General features: G+C 51.5%; 1 protein-coding gene across 4 annotated transcripts in view; it reads right to left on the bottom strand.

Moving 5' to 3' along the window:
- The window catches only part of DTX2 (deltex E3 ubiquitin ligase 2), a 39329-nt gene that overhangs the window by 2000 nt on the left and 20910 nt on the right, over nucleotides 1-16419 (bottom strand). Inside the window, exons 4-8 of one of the 4 annotated variants that reach the window (XM_037375022.1) lie at nucleotides 16285-16343; nucleotides 9099-9230; nucleotides 1886-1930; nucleotides 850-920; nucleotides 30-188 (exon numbers count right to left, since the gene is read on the bottom strand). In XM_037375022.1, coding sequence (XP_037230919.1) covers nucleotides 30-188; nucleotides 850-920; nucleotides 1886-1930; nucleotides 9099-9230; nucleotides 16285-16343 — 466 coding nt within the window. The remainder of the gene's footprint in view (nucleotides 1-29; nucleotides 189-849; nucleotides 921-1885; nucleotides 1931-9098; nucleotides 9231-16284; nucleotides 16344-16419) is intronic. The other 3 variants (XM_037375023.1, XM_037375024.1, XM_037375025.1) reach the window with 3 other exon arrangements.

Genomic DNA, 16419 nt, shown 5'->3' with positions numbered 1-16419 from the left:
GATCTGGTGGCAATGGGCCAGCTCAGTACCTTGTTCCCGTTGGAGTACATGGCCAGCATGCAGAGCATGTGGAAGGAGTGCTGGCAGTTTGTCAGACGACCGACTGCCTCTGGCTTGATGGTGCTGCACTCGCACGTGTCGCTGTAACCTGAGGGGGAGGACAGCTTCTCCATGCAGATGATACAGTCCTGCAGTCCAAGACAGCAAGGAGAAAACCACCATGTAGGGCGAGCACAGGCTGATCATAAGGACTGACCCACCAAGGAAACGATCAAGGAGATGCTTCAGGAAGATTTGCCTTCAACTTTAATCCATCCCTTTGAGGTTTAAGGACACAGAGACAGGTTGCTTTATCTGGTTGGTATCACTCCACCACCTCCTGGACAGCACAGAAGAGAGCTGCCATCAGTCAGAGGGGATGAGTGGGAACCGAGTATGGTTGTGTCTTGCTCCTCTACAGAGCAGCTCCCGTGAAGGGTTTTGATCTCCGTAGTTTTGACCTCTGTGAGCACTGGGAGGAGGCCAAAGCCAAACTCCCTCCTCCACCCCAGGCCCTGCAGCCAGCTCCAAGGGAAATGGGGAAGCATTGACCAGTTTAGCTATTCAACCCCCACCACATTTTCCCTGTCACACTCTCCGTCCTCTGACAAGGACAAGTCACCAGTTACCACGTGTGGGCTTCAGGCAGTGCTGAGGCCTCTCCCTCTAGCACCAACGGTGCCACTGCAAGCAGCAGGATCTACCATGCAGGATACCCAAGGAAGGATGGTCCTCAGGCATCGCTGTGGTTTTCACAGCACTCCGCTGAATGGGCCACTGGGCAAGCTGGAGTTGCTTCGTCGTCCTCACCTCATCGGCAGGAGCGCCCTTCAGCTCTTCCAGGTACTTCCTCACCACTGCTTCTGGCTCGGTTGGTGTTGCTGCACAAGGAGAGAGATGAGAAAAAGAGAGAAGAAATCAGACACGCCATGGGATATGACAGGCACGTGCAGGGTGAGCTAGAGAGAAGGGACACTGGCCAGGATGCCAAGGAGGAAGGTTGGGGTTAGAGGGGGAGAAGAGGCTGCTCCAGCTGGTCCCTACAAGCCCTGCAAAGGCTTTGCTATCAGAAAGGGCTACCACTAGGACTGTGAGTGCCACCCATGGGAGAACCCACTGGCAGATGTTGGTGCCCTGTGCCGTACACCCAGGGGTCTGCCTGTAGCTGTTGTGCTCCAGTTCTCCCCCCGTACCCCAAGCGATGCCAGCCAGGTCCCAGCTGGACTTTCCTTGGGCACACCAGAGGCCAGTTAGCGTCAAACTCAACCCAAGGATGCTACGGTCTCAGTGGGACAGAGGATTACATCATCTGCGTGGTTAAAGGGGAAAAGGCATTCCCACTTTGCCCCAGCTGGCACCTGACAGGGAGACGCAGCAATACACTAAGCTTCAGGTCCTGTTCCAAGTGTGGCAGAACGAGCCTCACATCTTTAACACAAACCAGTGGCCTTTCTCTCGAGCTTCCACATACCCAGCAAGACACAGTGCAAGTCATAGGGTATAGAAAAAAAAAAATAGCTTTCCAACAGTAGAACTGCCTGTTTGCAGCAAGTGACACCGGTACCTTCGCTTTTTCCTAAATATAGTCCCTGGTTCCCATCCACCCAGGCACGGGCACCCGAGCAGCCCACCAGCACCAGCATCCTGGTGCCCTCAGAGGCGTTACAGGATTAAGCCACAGGCATAACACAACACCAGGAGCAAGTTATTGCTGAGAGTATCAGCAGTCACCTCAGCTCCTAGCCCATCCTTTTGGAGCTGCCCAGTGAGGCTTGGCTTAAGCCAGTGAGCATCACATGCCTCCACGTGGCACCCAGCCCTGGCCGAGAGGAGATGAGCTCCTTACCGGTCGTCAGGCCCGTCACAGAGGCTGCCAGGCTCTTCCACCAGCCTAGGAAAGGAAACATTTACACAAGTGACATCATGACTCCACCTGGCAGGAGGCAAAAGACAGACCTGTCACTTTACCCTTCCTTCCTGAATCCGCTTCTGGGGGAGACTGCAGGAAAGCAATGCTGTGCTGAACAGGCTAGCAAAGGTGCAGCTCTTCCTTCTCTGTTCTCCATCCTAGCCGGGATGGAGAGCGGGCAGCAAAGAAAACGCTATCAGCAGCCAGACAGGCCACAAGCATCTGTGCCTGACACCCCATGGCCCCACGAGGGAGCTGTACTCCAGCACCGCCCCAAGCTGCTTGGCTCTCAAGCTTGTTTCTAAGCCACTGTAGGACACCGCCTGTGCTTTAGCACAGACAGCACTGCTTCTCCAAACTGCATTGCCACGTGCAACAGCCAGGCACCAGAGCTGTGGGTGTACCTGCATGGCACGCATCTTCAGCTCTCCCCATCCACTTTGGTGTTTTCCAGGAAGATGGAGGGTTCACAAGCATTGCCTCCGCGATTGAAAAAGCTGTGCAACAAGGGACAGCCACACTGAAGCCAGCACTGCGCTGCTCTGCCACCCCAGGAAAGCAACATCTGTCACCAGCACAAAGGGGTGGGTGCTATTCTCTGGATAACCACTTGTCATGACAGAGGCAAACACGGTGAAGCAGGAGGGAAGGACTGCTCACATGCTACAGGTGTCATTAAAGAGGCAAGGACGCGGATGGCACACATCCCCCATCACGTAGGGGCCCCTCGTTCCCTTGAATGCCAGCTCTGCAAGTGGCTAGGGCTATGGGAGCACCTCGACAGACAGCACAAGGTCACCCTGCAGCACAGACAGCTGGGTGAGATGCCTTTTCACTGCAGACAAGCTAGGTCAGGGCAACAGAGGAGAGCAAGGCAGAGCACTAACGTGGGTGGAAAAATCATTTAGCTAAGGAAGACTGATGAACTGGGAGCTGGACTCTCCTGAACGAAAACACAGTCGTTAAGATGAGTTATTTTCGGAAGGGGATTCCTGACCATCTCAAAACCCATGATTTACGGCAGAAGTAGCAGGAGGAAGGGATGACTGAGCACACAGAGCAAGAAAAGGAGCCCAGGAGGTGAAGAGATGCTCCCTCCAAGTGCCCGGCAGGAGGAGTGATGCCTGACATCTCAGACAGCGCAGACCTGTGCGGATCACCCTCTGGAGACCCTTAGCCAGGAAGGTGGTAATAGGATAAAATAAGCATTAAGCCGAAGAGCAACACGGAAGCAGGTGTTTTCCACTTCAGGGACACGCCAAAATCCCCTGGAAAAGCATTTCCAAGAACTGTCACAAGGAAAGCAGACAACAAACAGGATTCTGGGCAAGCCTCAGCCTTCCAGCTCACAGGCCAAGAGCTCAGCAGTGCCAGGAGCTGCTTCAGGGCCTCATCACCAGATCTCACAGGGGATGCAGCTCCTTGTCCAGTCTTTTCCAAAGGAGAGATATGGGCCCAGGAATCCTCTTTGCTGGAACCTTGCTGGCACACAGCAGATCAAGAGCTGCCAGCCAGGGGATGCAATCACTCTGAACTGTCTGAGCTCCCCGTCAGAGCTCAGCTCGGCGCTTATGCGCCTGTAGTCCTCCCAGCCGACTGTTCTGTGATGTCCCTGCTCCTGGCTGGAAAACACAGGGTGACGCTTCCCACATGTGGCTGCTGGAACCTTGCTCTGGTTTGCAACTGCAAGAGACCTTCATGGTCACGTGGGAGATGGAGGCTTCAGCTTCTTCTGCTCTGCAGGTTTTGGAAAGGACTGTGTAAGCAGGGCTAGATGCTACCCACTGTAACTCCATCTGCTTCCATGAGTACCGTATCACGATGACCACTATGCGCTCACTCCTGAGGATCCCGTGCTGCCTGCCAGACTGACCACCAAGCCCTTGTCCACCCGAACCGTGTTTTCTCCAGGTGGCTCTTTCTGAAGTGACCTTCTTGTCTCCTCTGGCTACAGGCTGGAAAAAGCAATGCCAAAAAGATGCACAAACAAGGCGGTGAAGACAGCGATGGAAGTGAGCAAAGGGTGTGTTACACCAGCAGCAACGCCTGCCCAGTACTTGGCAGAACGCCCCAGCTCACCTGCTCCCACCTGCACAGCAGATCTGACCAGCTTTAGAGCAATTCACCTCGTGTTCAGGATGGCGGAGGATGCTCCTTTCCTGCAGCCCCTGCTGCACATTTCTCCTGCTGTTTACTTTCCTTCCTCTGTAGCAACTCATGAGAAATGAAGGAATGACTTGCTCAGGAACTGGCCAGGCTCATTCAGATAAAACCAATGAAAAGAGACAAAAATCCTGCTGCAGAGCCGGGTGAGTGAGTGAGAAGAAAGCTCTTGCAGAGTCTGTGGGGTACAGCAGGGATTTCAGGCAAAGCAAACAGCATTACACCACCTCACCAGCTGGCATTAGGATGGAGCTGGGGGTAACCAGAGAGGCAGAAGAGGGGGATGTAGCCCTTAGCTGTCCTTAGGAAACCCATGCCCGATGGGTTTGCATTGTGGTATCTCTGATCTGTTCCTGTCACTTTGCTGGGATAATGCTCTGATGCATTTAGATCCACCAAGGTTGCCTGGAGAGAGAGACAAAGGGCTGGGGAGCCCAGATGCTTTAGAAAAATCTGTCCCCACCTGCAAGTATTTGAACATCCAGTTCCAAGGAAGCCTCCTGATGCCAAGAACCTGGTTTCAACAAGGGCAGCGAAACCCACACAGCCTCCCTTGCCTCAGAAGAGAGGCTCTTCCTTTGGCAGACCAGCACATCTGGCAGGTCACATCCCAGCGGCACACGGGGGAGCTAGAAGAAGGCTGGGAGGCACAGCACCCGCCACATATGCTTCAGTGCATGAATTGCTTCCTTACTGGACCATTTGCTCCAGAAGTGTTTGCCTCCAAATCTTTGTTCTAGCATCCCTTGGGATCATCAAAGCCCGTTCAGTCCCCAGAGTATTCTGGATTCAATAGCAGATTGAAAATGCAATAGCAGAATCGACCGATGCTGTTTATCACCAGCTGGCCTAATGCTGTGCTATTGATTTATCTGGGACGTGAAGGAATGTTTACCATTCTTTCATTTACAAAGAAAGGAATAACTTTTTTTTTTTTAATGCTTCCCCTTCCTCCCTGTAGATAATAAGTTGCTTGCTGAAGCAAGGGCTTTCCGTGGGCAACATTTAACAGATGTGTTTTGAATCCTTGCTCGGCAACCAAATGGTTGCAACAGTACATGCCTCCTTCTGTATCCCAAAAGGAGCCATATGGTTAGCAGCAGACTCTCTTTTCGATACCCCATGCAGGCCAGACACAGGTTGTTTCTAGTTATCACCACGGACAGTCACCCAAATCTCATCACCTCTGCGCCCCCCCCTCCTGGACTTGTAAAGGCTGGACCTACTGGCCTCAGCCCCCAACAGGGCTGTCCAGAGATCAGGAAGGCGAGAGGAAATTTGGTGTTAAAAATAGGTTTCTCCACATTTAGCATTTCAGCAGGATAACCATGCGACCAGGCTGCTCTGGCCGTGACACAGAGCATTCCTGTTACTGTAGGTAACAGTACTGTACAGTTACTGTTACTGTCTCCTTCAGCAGACGGACCCCCCTGGGACCAGTGAGCTGCCCCGACTCCAAGGGACTCCCCCAGTCCCCCCCATCCCACAGGCACTGGCATGATCTGCAGATGGACAGACATCTGGGGATCCGAGTCAGCTGGAATTACTCCCCTCACCTAGCCAGATCCTGTCCTGCTGGGCAGGGAAGGACGAGCGTGACCCTCTCCTCTCCCTCCGTACCGCAGCACTCCGTGTGCGACTGCCCACCCCAGGGAGGATGCGCAGGGAAACCTCCAAGCCATCAGCACACCAGACCCAAACCAACGTCTTCTCCCTTTGGTCCCAATGGCCCTGGGCAGGCAGGGGAGCCCCGGGATGGCCGGCTCCGTGCCCGAGCAGCACACAGTACTTGGAGAGCCAGACAAGCTGCTCGCCTCCCTCCTGGACAGCCGGCCCCAAGCGCCGTCAGTGGCTGCGCCAGCCCGGGGAAGCACAGCACCGTGCCAGCCGGCGGGAAGGCAGCACTGATCCATCAGGATGGCAGCACTGATCCATGAGGATGGCAGACGCTGCCAGGCTGTGTGCCAGCACTGGCAGGGCAGTGCCTGCCCAGAGACGACGGCTTCCCCGAGACCTGCAGCACCCACAGCGCAGCACTCATCTGCGCCAGAGACACGGCTGCCAGAACGGCAACAACGTTAATGAATCCTGACTAATTAGCGCCTTTGTTTAACATAACCCAGCTATTCACCATGCTGGCTGCAATTCCCATCAATGCTGCCTCAACCCATGTGGGACCAGGGTTTGCAGCAGCAGGAGGGAGCAAGAAGGGGCTCAGCAGGGGTACGCTGCACCCACCACCCCCTGTTTTGGCACCAGCTGATGTAGTCAGCACACTGATGGGCCTGCTGCTGGATGCACAGCTCTCATTAGAGCTCTCCATGATGGAAAATCCTAGAGGGATGTGGGAGGGGAAAGGGCACGCGATGCAGAAATTCAGGGCACAAAGTGGGGCCCATTTCTGCCTGTTGGCAGCTTCAGGGTCTGTAAAGGGAAAGAGAAGAGTCTGGCCAAGAGCCAGGCTCAGTACTTTCGCTGCGGAACAATGTTTGCAAGCCTGGAGGGGTGTTATTACGAACACAGCTTGTTCCTAGGAGGGACTGAGCACCCTCTTCATGCCGGGCGTCACGCACTCTGCAGGACTGGCATCCCTGCCCCCAGCAAAGGGGATCCAGCTTTCTGAAACGAGAGGGGGGGATTTCAGCAATGTAAAACGTAGAAAGGCACTCCTCATGGGCCAGCAGGGACAAGGGCAGTGCTGGCACATCCTGAGCCAGATGAGGATGGCCGGGACAAAACCTGCCATGCCAGATGGAAGAAGGAGCTGCCTGCGCCCCCTTCCCTAGACAGTGTCCCATGCTCCTGCTGGTGTCCCCTCCCCGCTCCCTTAGAGCGGAGGCGTCCTGGCCCCAGCAGGTGGCATTGGTGCGCTGGCAGGGAGGTGGCAGCCTGGCCCTGGGACTGGGGGAGGGCACAGCCCTGGGGCTGAGCCAGCTGCCTGGACACCCCCAGGGCTGAGGCTGGTGCCAGTGCTGCCCCAGCACACCCAGCCTGTGGCCAAGGTGCATGCAGCTCCGCAGCCCCGGCTGGCGACACGTGTGAGCCCCCAGGTGCTGCAGCAAGCACCGAGGAACCAGCATCTCACGGAGCAAGAGGCATTGCTGACGGAGCAGAGGCATTGCTGACGGGGTGCATCACTGCCCTGCCCACCCTGCTCAGAAGTCACAAGACGTACCCTCCTATTAACATCACACCCTTGCAAGCACCCGGGTTGCTTGCACCCACATCTCCTCCGTGCCAGGGAGGGGTTGGATGCTGTGAGCGGTGCAGAGCCTGGTACCGACAGACCCCACGGAGGAGAAGCCACACTGCGGGGTAGGGGGACTGCAGAGGAGCAGGGCTGTGTGTTTGTGGCCATATCTTGCCCTAATACAGCTAATTTCATGTCATTAACCAGCAGCAAGTGACCAACACCTCTGTTTTTCGGGCTCCAGCAGCCACAGGGGCAAGGCAATGACTCTTTAGAAGGGCCTGGCCTCCGCCCGGCTCAGTTTCGGCACTGTTTGCAGGGCATCCCCACCGCCCAGCCCTCATCCCTGCCTGCGGAGGGCTGCACGGATGCTGCCCGTGCCGGGAGCGAAGCGCCAGGAGCCGCATTACCCTGCTGCCTTGCCAGCTGGCTCTGCCGAGCGAGATCCTCATCCAGCCCCTCCACCATCCACCTCCGCTCAGCTCCTCTCCTTCACCTCCCATTTTCCTTTGCTCCTCCTGTTCTTCGCTGCTTCTCCTGCCGCCCCTGCTTTCTCCTCCCCCTCTATCACACATCCTACTCCACATGTGCTCTCTCCCTCCCTCTCTCCACTTGCATCTCCTCCTCCCAGCGCCCTCCATAATGTGTTTCCGCAAGACACCTCCCTCCACTTATAATTTCTATTTTCCTTCTATCACTCTTCCTGCCTCCTTCAGATGGGTTTGGACCTCATTTTCCCATCAAGCACAGACTCCAAGGAGAGAGACTGGCACCAACAAACTCCCCAGACAGCCAGGTGCCTCTTTCCCTCTACCTCAGGGATCTTCCCTCTTTCTTAAACGCAAGCATCTCGATGTTGAATACACCCCCACCTCTAGTCCACTCTTTGCTTATCTGAAGGGGGAAGCACCTTGGGTTTGGTGGTGGTTGACCACCCTAGGACACCTGTGCCAGGGTTGGCAAACCACCTCTACGGCTACACCAGGCTGGATCCACACCTACCCCCGCAGAGTCCCAGGGCTGCAACAAGCAGATGGGACCCAGGCTCTAAACCGGGAGCCCACTGACTCTGCGAGGGTGAGGGACGCCAGTGAGATATGAAGAGGAGAAATGAAATGAAGGCCCTACCCTGGAGGTGGCTCAGCTCAGCAGCAGAGCTGGGGTAACCTGGCCCTTCCTGCCAGGGCATGTCCACCTGAGAGAGCTCCACGCCACTCCCACCCCAGACAGAAGCGGGGAGAACAAATCCTCTGCGATTTGACCTCGAAAGCCCTGTATGACTCAGGGACCTGCTTGTCTGGAAGATCCTTCTCATCCCATGACTCAACTGTGACAAGCACAGCTCACAAGCAAACCTTCTCTTAAGAGCACGTACGGATTAAACGCTTGACGGTCCCTCAGCTCCCAGACTTGTCCCACCAATGAGTCAGAGAAGGTCCTGGTATGTGGATGCCCAGGGCTCCCCAGAGGGTGTAGCGGGACCACAGGGCAGGCTGCAGGAGTCTGACATGCACAGAGAACAACTGGGCTCCTCCAGCTTTAATGATGGATGGAAACAAGGAGAGCTACCACAGGACCGGGTCTACTTTATCTTCTTATTTGACCACCTGTCAGAGACCATGCAGGCCGGAGGAGACGTGTCCTGCTTCTGCCCTTGGTGGGACACACATCATTAGTCAAATCAAAAGAGCCAGGAGGGTAGGGGGAGAGACAAAGGGAAAGGAGGGAGGCAGAACAAGTGCAGAGAGATAAAGAGAAGGAGATGGAAGCAAATATCAGAGTTTGAGCAGGAACTACCTTTCTTGGACACTTTCCTCCCCTCCTTAACTGAGCTGTGTTTTTTAGTGGCTTTATGGGTGCTGGCAGCTTGCGGCACACAGGTGAGGTGCACGGGGAGTCCAGCGGCTGACATCAGAATAGCCGTCATGCCTACAGTGGGTACGAGATCAACATGCAGGAAGGAAACAATGGGGAAATACATTCATTAAAAAAAAAACTTTAACTTTTCAAAGAAAATTTAAAAAGATAAAATAAAGCAAAACCCAAGCCCTTGATTCAGAGGACATGAAACATCTGAGAGGCAATGGGGTTGGAGTCAGCACAAGGAGAAGATCCAGAGGTTTTCAGGGGGAGGAGCCCAGGCAGCAAATTAAAGCAGGGAAATATGGGCACAAGTCTCGCCCGTGACCCTCTGCGCTGGTGTGTGAACAGGACTTGGCTTCAGGGCTTCTCAGGCACAAGCCTGCTGTGGTGCAAAGACCTCCTGCTCACCAGACCCCTGGGAGCAGCCCTGACTCTGGGGGCCTGAAGGATGAGGGGCATCACCTGTAACCCCTAGCTAGAGGTCCTGCTCAGCTACTCATCCCTAAAGCTACATGTTTCTACTGATGCCCAGAGTGCAGCTGAACTGCCTTCAAACATCACAGCAGTGCAGGGCTGACCACGGGCTGGAGCTGCCCCATGAGCCCCACGGTGGCAGCCCCCCACTCACCCCACACCATCTCCTCCCTGGCACTCCAGTTTTCCCTAACCCCCCCAGCTACAATGCAATTCTCACCCTCCCCCAACCCAGCCAGCTGCAATCATGGGATGCAGTTTGTTAAAGCTAATGAATCATTAAAAAGGACAGCCATTCCCTGAAGGTAAAATTGGCACACAGAGAGCTACAGGACTGATCATGCTGATCTAATGTGATGTTTGCCTGTGAAATACAGGCCAGTTACAAGTCATAACATTTCCAAGGTAGTGTATTGCTCTTAAACTTAGAGTCAAGAAAACACCTGCCTTTGCTTTCTCAAAAAGTGATTTCCCACCTGCAACAGCCATCACCACAACTAAAAAAGAAATACTTATGGTTGCAAAGCAACAGCAGATAACCTAAAAGCCAGTGTTTCCCCAAAAGTTACCTCTGTCAGTAGATTATGTAAAACCACATCCTAATGCTACAGAATTTCTTGCCAGCATCCTGCACAGTAATACATGGCCAAAGCTAAGATTTCTAAGGATTTTCTTTTTTGAAGCCTCTGTTCAGCTGGGTTGGGAAAGGAAGATATAAAAGCACATTTGTTCAGGACAAAAATGAGGTACTTTGCCCACACATGACTGAAAATCGAGTTATGACAGGAAGCATTAGCCAAATTTGTGTGCAAGTGGCAAGACTATTTTCTGCTTCAAATATTCAACCAGTCAAGAACCTGCGCCTTATGACTAGAAATCCCCTGCACAAAGCTTGTGTCGATGCCCCACAAGCAGAACTACCCCTACACAGCGCCGACCGCATTCTGCTTCTCCTTCGTGTAAGGTCCAAGCACAACAGATATTCCAGAACCTGTTCAAGTCCCTTCCTGATACACAAAGTTGGATGCTTTTCGTAAAACTTTGTCATCTAAGGACCAAAAAACAGACAGAAGGGGTTTTGCAGGATGGGGAGAGGGGCACAGATGAGTGAAGGACTTTCCCCAGGGTTACCCAGGAACCTTTGGCAGAGGTGGGCTGGTCAGAAGAGCAGGCTGCCCAACACGTGGTGAAGCCACGTGCTTGCAAATAGGAATAGGTTAACACCAAACCAGGCAGCCGTGGATCACCTTCGTTAGGTACAATCATTGCTGATCTAGATCGGGGATGTAGCCCCCCAATTCCCAGGAGGTGCAGGGCCAAAAGAGGACTTCAAAGCAGACAAACACTGAGTTAGTACCCCCGACCCTACCAGCAGCACCGCGCTGTTCCCAGCAGGTACAGCTGAGAGTCCCTGACGTCGGTACAAGCCAGCAGCCCTCTAACTGAACATCGGAGCCAGAAATTTCACAATCAAAATAACTTCCTTTAAGTCTTGAACTAAAGACCGCAAGACTATTGCGTGCTCTCAACCCAGGTCTAAGCCAGCAGTCCTTCACTACTCCCAAGGAGCCTTAAGGAAGAGTTTAAACGTTCCCCTAACAAAAGCTACTTGTTTTTTGAATGAGCAGAACAACTGAACACCTGAAGCACAGCGACAGCACCAAAGCTGCCACTTGCAGGGGCACCAGGCAGGTACTTTCCCCTCTCAGCAGGTTAAAGGTATCCCCAGAAGAGCAGTACCAACTCACACCAATTAGAGAGCCTTGAGGAACAATATTCTTGAGAAACAGGCAAGAAGCTGGACCTCCCCACGGCTGGGGGAGATCATCTAAGGCAGCCTGACCCACTGAGGCTGAAAAATGTAATTCCCCAGGACTGGTGCAGAACAGGGAACGGTAAAGTTGTCTCCAAAACAACCCTGCTCCTAAGCAGCGCGACAGCACTGACTGCAGAGACTGACATTTGAAAAGCAAGTCCAAAGACTAACAGGGATTATCACCACCTACGCACAGCTGACTGATAGGCAAATGCAAAATTAATGCTTTCTTCTGAAGAGATCAATACTGCCTTGCTAGCATTAACATGCAGAGCCCATTTTAAAAAAAGAACATGACAGAAGCAGAGGCTGAAGCATCGACTTCAGACTCTTAATGTCAGAGGACAAAATGTTGCCTTCAATAATCAGACCAAGTGAAGACCACGAGCCACAGAACCTCAGCCACCCTCTAGCACAGCCCCTCTCATACCTGGAATAACATGTCCGAAACTGCCTGCCAGCATCGTGAATCATCACAAAGAAAATAAACATTTATTCCAGGAACTTTCTCTTTCGTTTCACAAGCTGCAAACGCATCTACAACTCCACCCAGACACACACCGTGCAGGGCAAACGTGGGACCAGGTGAATTACCCCAACCAAATGTTCCCCCACGGACAAAAACTAGCCAAGAAAAGGTAATTTTCCACTTTTACCTTCTGCTGCCTTCGGAAAGACACACAATGAATAATCTTCTGCAGATTCAAATCAAGAGAGCATTCAAAAATGCGGTGTTCTAGTGTTACATTGCTCTTCTGGCTCATCTCAAACCCCAGCAGCAATGCCTCCTTTAAAGTTCTAATACAATACTGGAAATCTCAGCATCTAACAATCCTCCCACAGGTTTGGCGACAAGAGTCCCCAGTAAGGGATCTCCTCTGATCCAAGCCTTACGTGGGAGTGTGTGTTCATACAAAATGCCAAAACAATACACAGACACACATCACATCTGCAGATCGATTCTCCAATTCTGACCTGTGGGACACAATTTCAAATCAGAACTTGTAGGCATCTGCGGAGTTATGTCAGGAGCAGATGTGGCCTTTGACCTGAATAAATTCTCACCTGAACACACAAGAGCAAAGCTCAAACAAGATAAACTTGCCCACATTAAGACTGCTTTGGACCCCCAGGCATTCCGGCAAGAGTTCCTGCCTCTCACTAGCTACCCCAGGAGCTAGAAAAATATTATTAGTAATATTCACACTTTCCACTGGGTTTCTTCCCTGCAAGGACTGCAGGAGGGAAGAGACCAAAAGCCTTGCAAAGCATCCTTTGGCACCTGGATCTGATCGTATGAATGAGTGCAACAACCACGCTCCGAGAACCGCCTCTTTTCTCTTGCTCAAAGCATCTATTTGGCCAGAAGTACGTTACTGACTCCTCGGGGTAAAATTATTTTCACTGGAGCTATGACAACATTCACCAGCTTTTCTCAGTTTGCTGTGTAAATAAGGGACTTTCGTAATATCCTGCGCAGAAACCGAGCATGGGAAAAAGCACCCTTACATAATGTAATGAGCATTGACCACACACTTGCTCACATACCCAGCCCAGCATCCCCCTCCGGCCACCGGCTCTGGCTGCTGATTTGTATTTGCACAGACCTCAGACTGGTATGCCTTTGGTTCCAGTCCTGGATTTCAGCATGTAGAGGGAAAAGGGCAGCGCCTACCTTCAAATAACATGAGAACTCAGAAAAAGCATCGCTCATTTGTACGATTATATCCACCAGCAAAATTATTATGGTTAGTATGTCCCCAAATGCCCCAGCTCTAGGAATCACGCAAGTGAGAAACACTCGGTTTCATTTAACAAAAAGCTCATTTCCAGTCTTCATCTTAAAAATAGTATTAGAAGGGCCTTCATATGACCTAGCCCACCCCCCAAGCCCCAAGGCACACCAGCGAAACTCCATTATCGCCAAGGGATGTTAGTCCAGCTGAACCTTAAACATGAACACTGTGCCAACAGTTTGCTTAGACCTCTGTCCTGGCACTTCACCATACTAACCAAATACTCCTGGGGAAAGATAAAGCTTAACAGACATGTTTCCACATGCACCTTGTAGCAGAAATCAAGGAAGAATAAATGATTTTATTTTTCTTCTGCACAACATGGTTTTAAAGTCAGCTTCATGATTTCTGGGATCCCAAGTGGTGTGTTTAGAAGACGTGGGGTTGACAGTGTTACCAATCCCCGTCAGATCCCCAGGCGCTCATCACACAAACAAAACCCAGCTTCTCATTCAGACGCCAGGACCCCCCACCTCCTGTTTATCCACCAGAAGATCTCTCTGCACCCAAGAGATGCACCTGCAGCGTTTCTTGAGATCACCCACAAAGTTCAGGGATTTTCTCTCTCCTGCTTCAGACCAGAGCCAGAGCTGCCAAGAGGCACCTTGGGTGGAGACCAAGGGTTGCGAGACTTCTGGACAAGCTTCCCAGGATAAAGCCACCTTCAGGTCACATCCCAGACTGCCCTCGCCCTCATGCCATCACAAAGCCCTTCCACCACCGATGCTGAAGGAAGCAGTCGTGCAGCGGGGACCAGAGGAACCAAAGGGGCCCAGCCTCTGTGTTAGAGAAGAACCTGAATAATAAGTAACTCAAACACCATCTGCAGGATTTTAAATATGAACAAAATATCACTTCCCAGAAGAGGTTCTAGAAACAGAGAGCAGAGCTTAGAGGGGAAGAAGGTGTCCCTAAAGACACAGCCAATTACCGTTTCAATAAAATTTGGCCTTTTTACCAGAATTCCACTGCTTGCTTTTTACAAGAAATGTTCCCAGAAATTTATTTTCCTTTCACTTGCTAATTAACTTGTCCAGATCTTTCCTCTGCTTCTACATGATTTTAAGGACAGACTCAAATTCAGCCTTTCCTCCTCCCTTGCCCCTGTGAGGTCTGTCACACTGGGCAGAAGGCAGCACAGCATCGATCAAAGCTGGACCTGAAGAAGATGCAGCCCAGCCCGTGCAGAGCTGCACTCCCCTTGCAACTCAGCGTGCCTCTTGCCAGCTGCCTTGCGGAGAGCTAAAGGTTATCAAAATGAATAATTATTCCCTCTTTTGCACCCCCAGCCTCCAACAACAGAGATATCAGTTACAAGCTTAACCATTTTATTTTATTAAATGGTGGTAAACGGCTTATTCTCCTGAGCTCCCCTGCAGCCTTTTATATCTAAATGTGGCACCACAAGGCTTAGATGGACCACACACATTCACCTCTTCCAAATTAACAGTGGATGACCTCTATACATAGACCGAGATCACAATTAACAACATTAACACGGCCTGGATTCACCAGGGCTCTTTAGTTCTTTGCTGTGTTTACCTTTATGTGATTAAGTACCTAATTACATAGGCAATGCTAATAGCAAGGGGATGAAATTCTGAGTTTTTGTAAGCAAAAGGAGTTCTGCTTGAGTCACCCACCTGGACAAGGTGTGAGCTTGACTTTACACCTAATTTCCACAACAACAGATCTGCTAACTGGGAGACAGGTGGGCTGCATGCTGTCGAAGGACAGCCAGTATTAGTCTATGCAGTGCCCATTTGGCTACTGAGACATGCAAGGCACAGTTTTCATGATGGTGCTAACATTAAATGACTGGAAACATCAATCCTGGGGATCATTTTTAGGCAGGGTAAAGCCTGACACTCAAGAAGAGATCAATCCCCATCACCTTTCCTGGAACAAAGCAGTAACCATTTTATTTAAGAACGAGAATGTAACTGTCTCCACTTGCTCAGGAGCAAAGTTTGGCACCCAGGGAGCTAATAACCTCAACAGATCACGCATGGACAAGAGCCAGAGGAAGGAAAGGGTTAACAGATATTCTGTAGTGTCTCCAATGGATACAGAAACCCCCAGAAAATATCATACATCAAGTTTTTTCCATTTCTCTACCCCTGGGTTACCATGTTACGATACGATTTTGGTATAGAGAAGACATCTGCTCTCAGCAGAACCCCCGCACCCCCAGGCACCACCACACCAGGGTCCCACGGTTTGGTGCTGGCTGAGTTGAAACAGAGTAAACGCGCCAATGGTTTCTGGCATGGAAATGCGGTGGTTTTTGGCATGGAAACGCTTCCACTGAAAGCTGCAAGCATGAGTTGTTGTTTTCAAGGCAACGCCATTTCACATTTAACAGGCAAATCTACTTTGAAAAGCAGCATTGAAAACTGGCACTTTCATCCCTCCCAGACACACTCCTCGGGTATATTTAGTATTGTATTCACAGGTTTGGATTATAACAAGCAAACCTGTATTCTGCTGCCACAGGAGACAAGGTCTGATTTGACTTCTGCCCCCTCCTTTCCCCAAGACAAGGCATCACAATCATTTTTTAAGCTAAAGACCACCTGAGCTTTTGTAATAAAACCACGTTAAAAAAAATCCACATTAAACATTACCTCACACTACCACACCACTCTTTGCCCTTGACTTTAAAAAAAAAAAAAAAAAAAAGCAGCAAGTAACAGCTGGCACTGAGCTTGATCTGTGTGCACCCCTCCTTGCTACTTGCTCATCCAGGTCTACAGAAGATGAATACCCAGCCCCCAAATACACCCACTCATTTGGGGAGCCTTAGGACCAGCGCTGACGAGCAAAACAGTCACCAGGGTTTGACCATCCCATTCTCCCCCACATTTGTCCTCTTTACCTTTCTGAAAAGTCTTTGGGCCTAAACCCCTAAACGCCACCATCATTTCAGACTTTTCCTAAAAACTAACAAAGGAACGTAAGTGCCACAGGAAGGTGAACGGCTTGCTCACGTAATCCTAGAGACAGAGCCAGTACAGCAGAGCAGGATCCTTACCTGCCAGGGCCTGGTTCACCTTGCTGGGTTTGGGCATCTTTACAGGCACGTTTGGGGCACTGGGAAGAGAAAAGAGAAAGGGACAAGTTTAACAGCACAGATCAATCATTAACTTTGATTAATGAGAGACAACTC

This window comes from Falco rusticolus, chromosome 1 (genome assembly GCF_015220075.1).
Source record: "Falco rusticolus isolate bFalRus1 chromosome 1, bFalRus1.pri, whole genome shotgun sequence".
Taxonomy (NCBI): Eukaryota; Metazoa; Chordata; class Aves; order Falconiformes; family Falconidae; genus Falco; species Falco rusticolus.
Note: the sequence above shows the minus strand (reverse complement) of the source record. Positions and strands in the feature narration are given on the sequence as shown.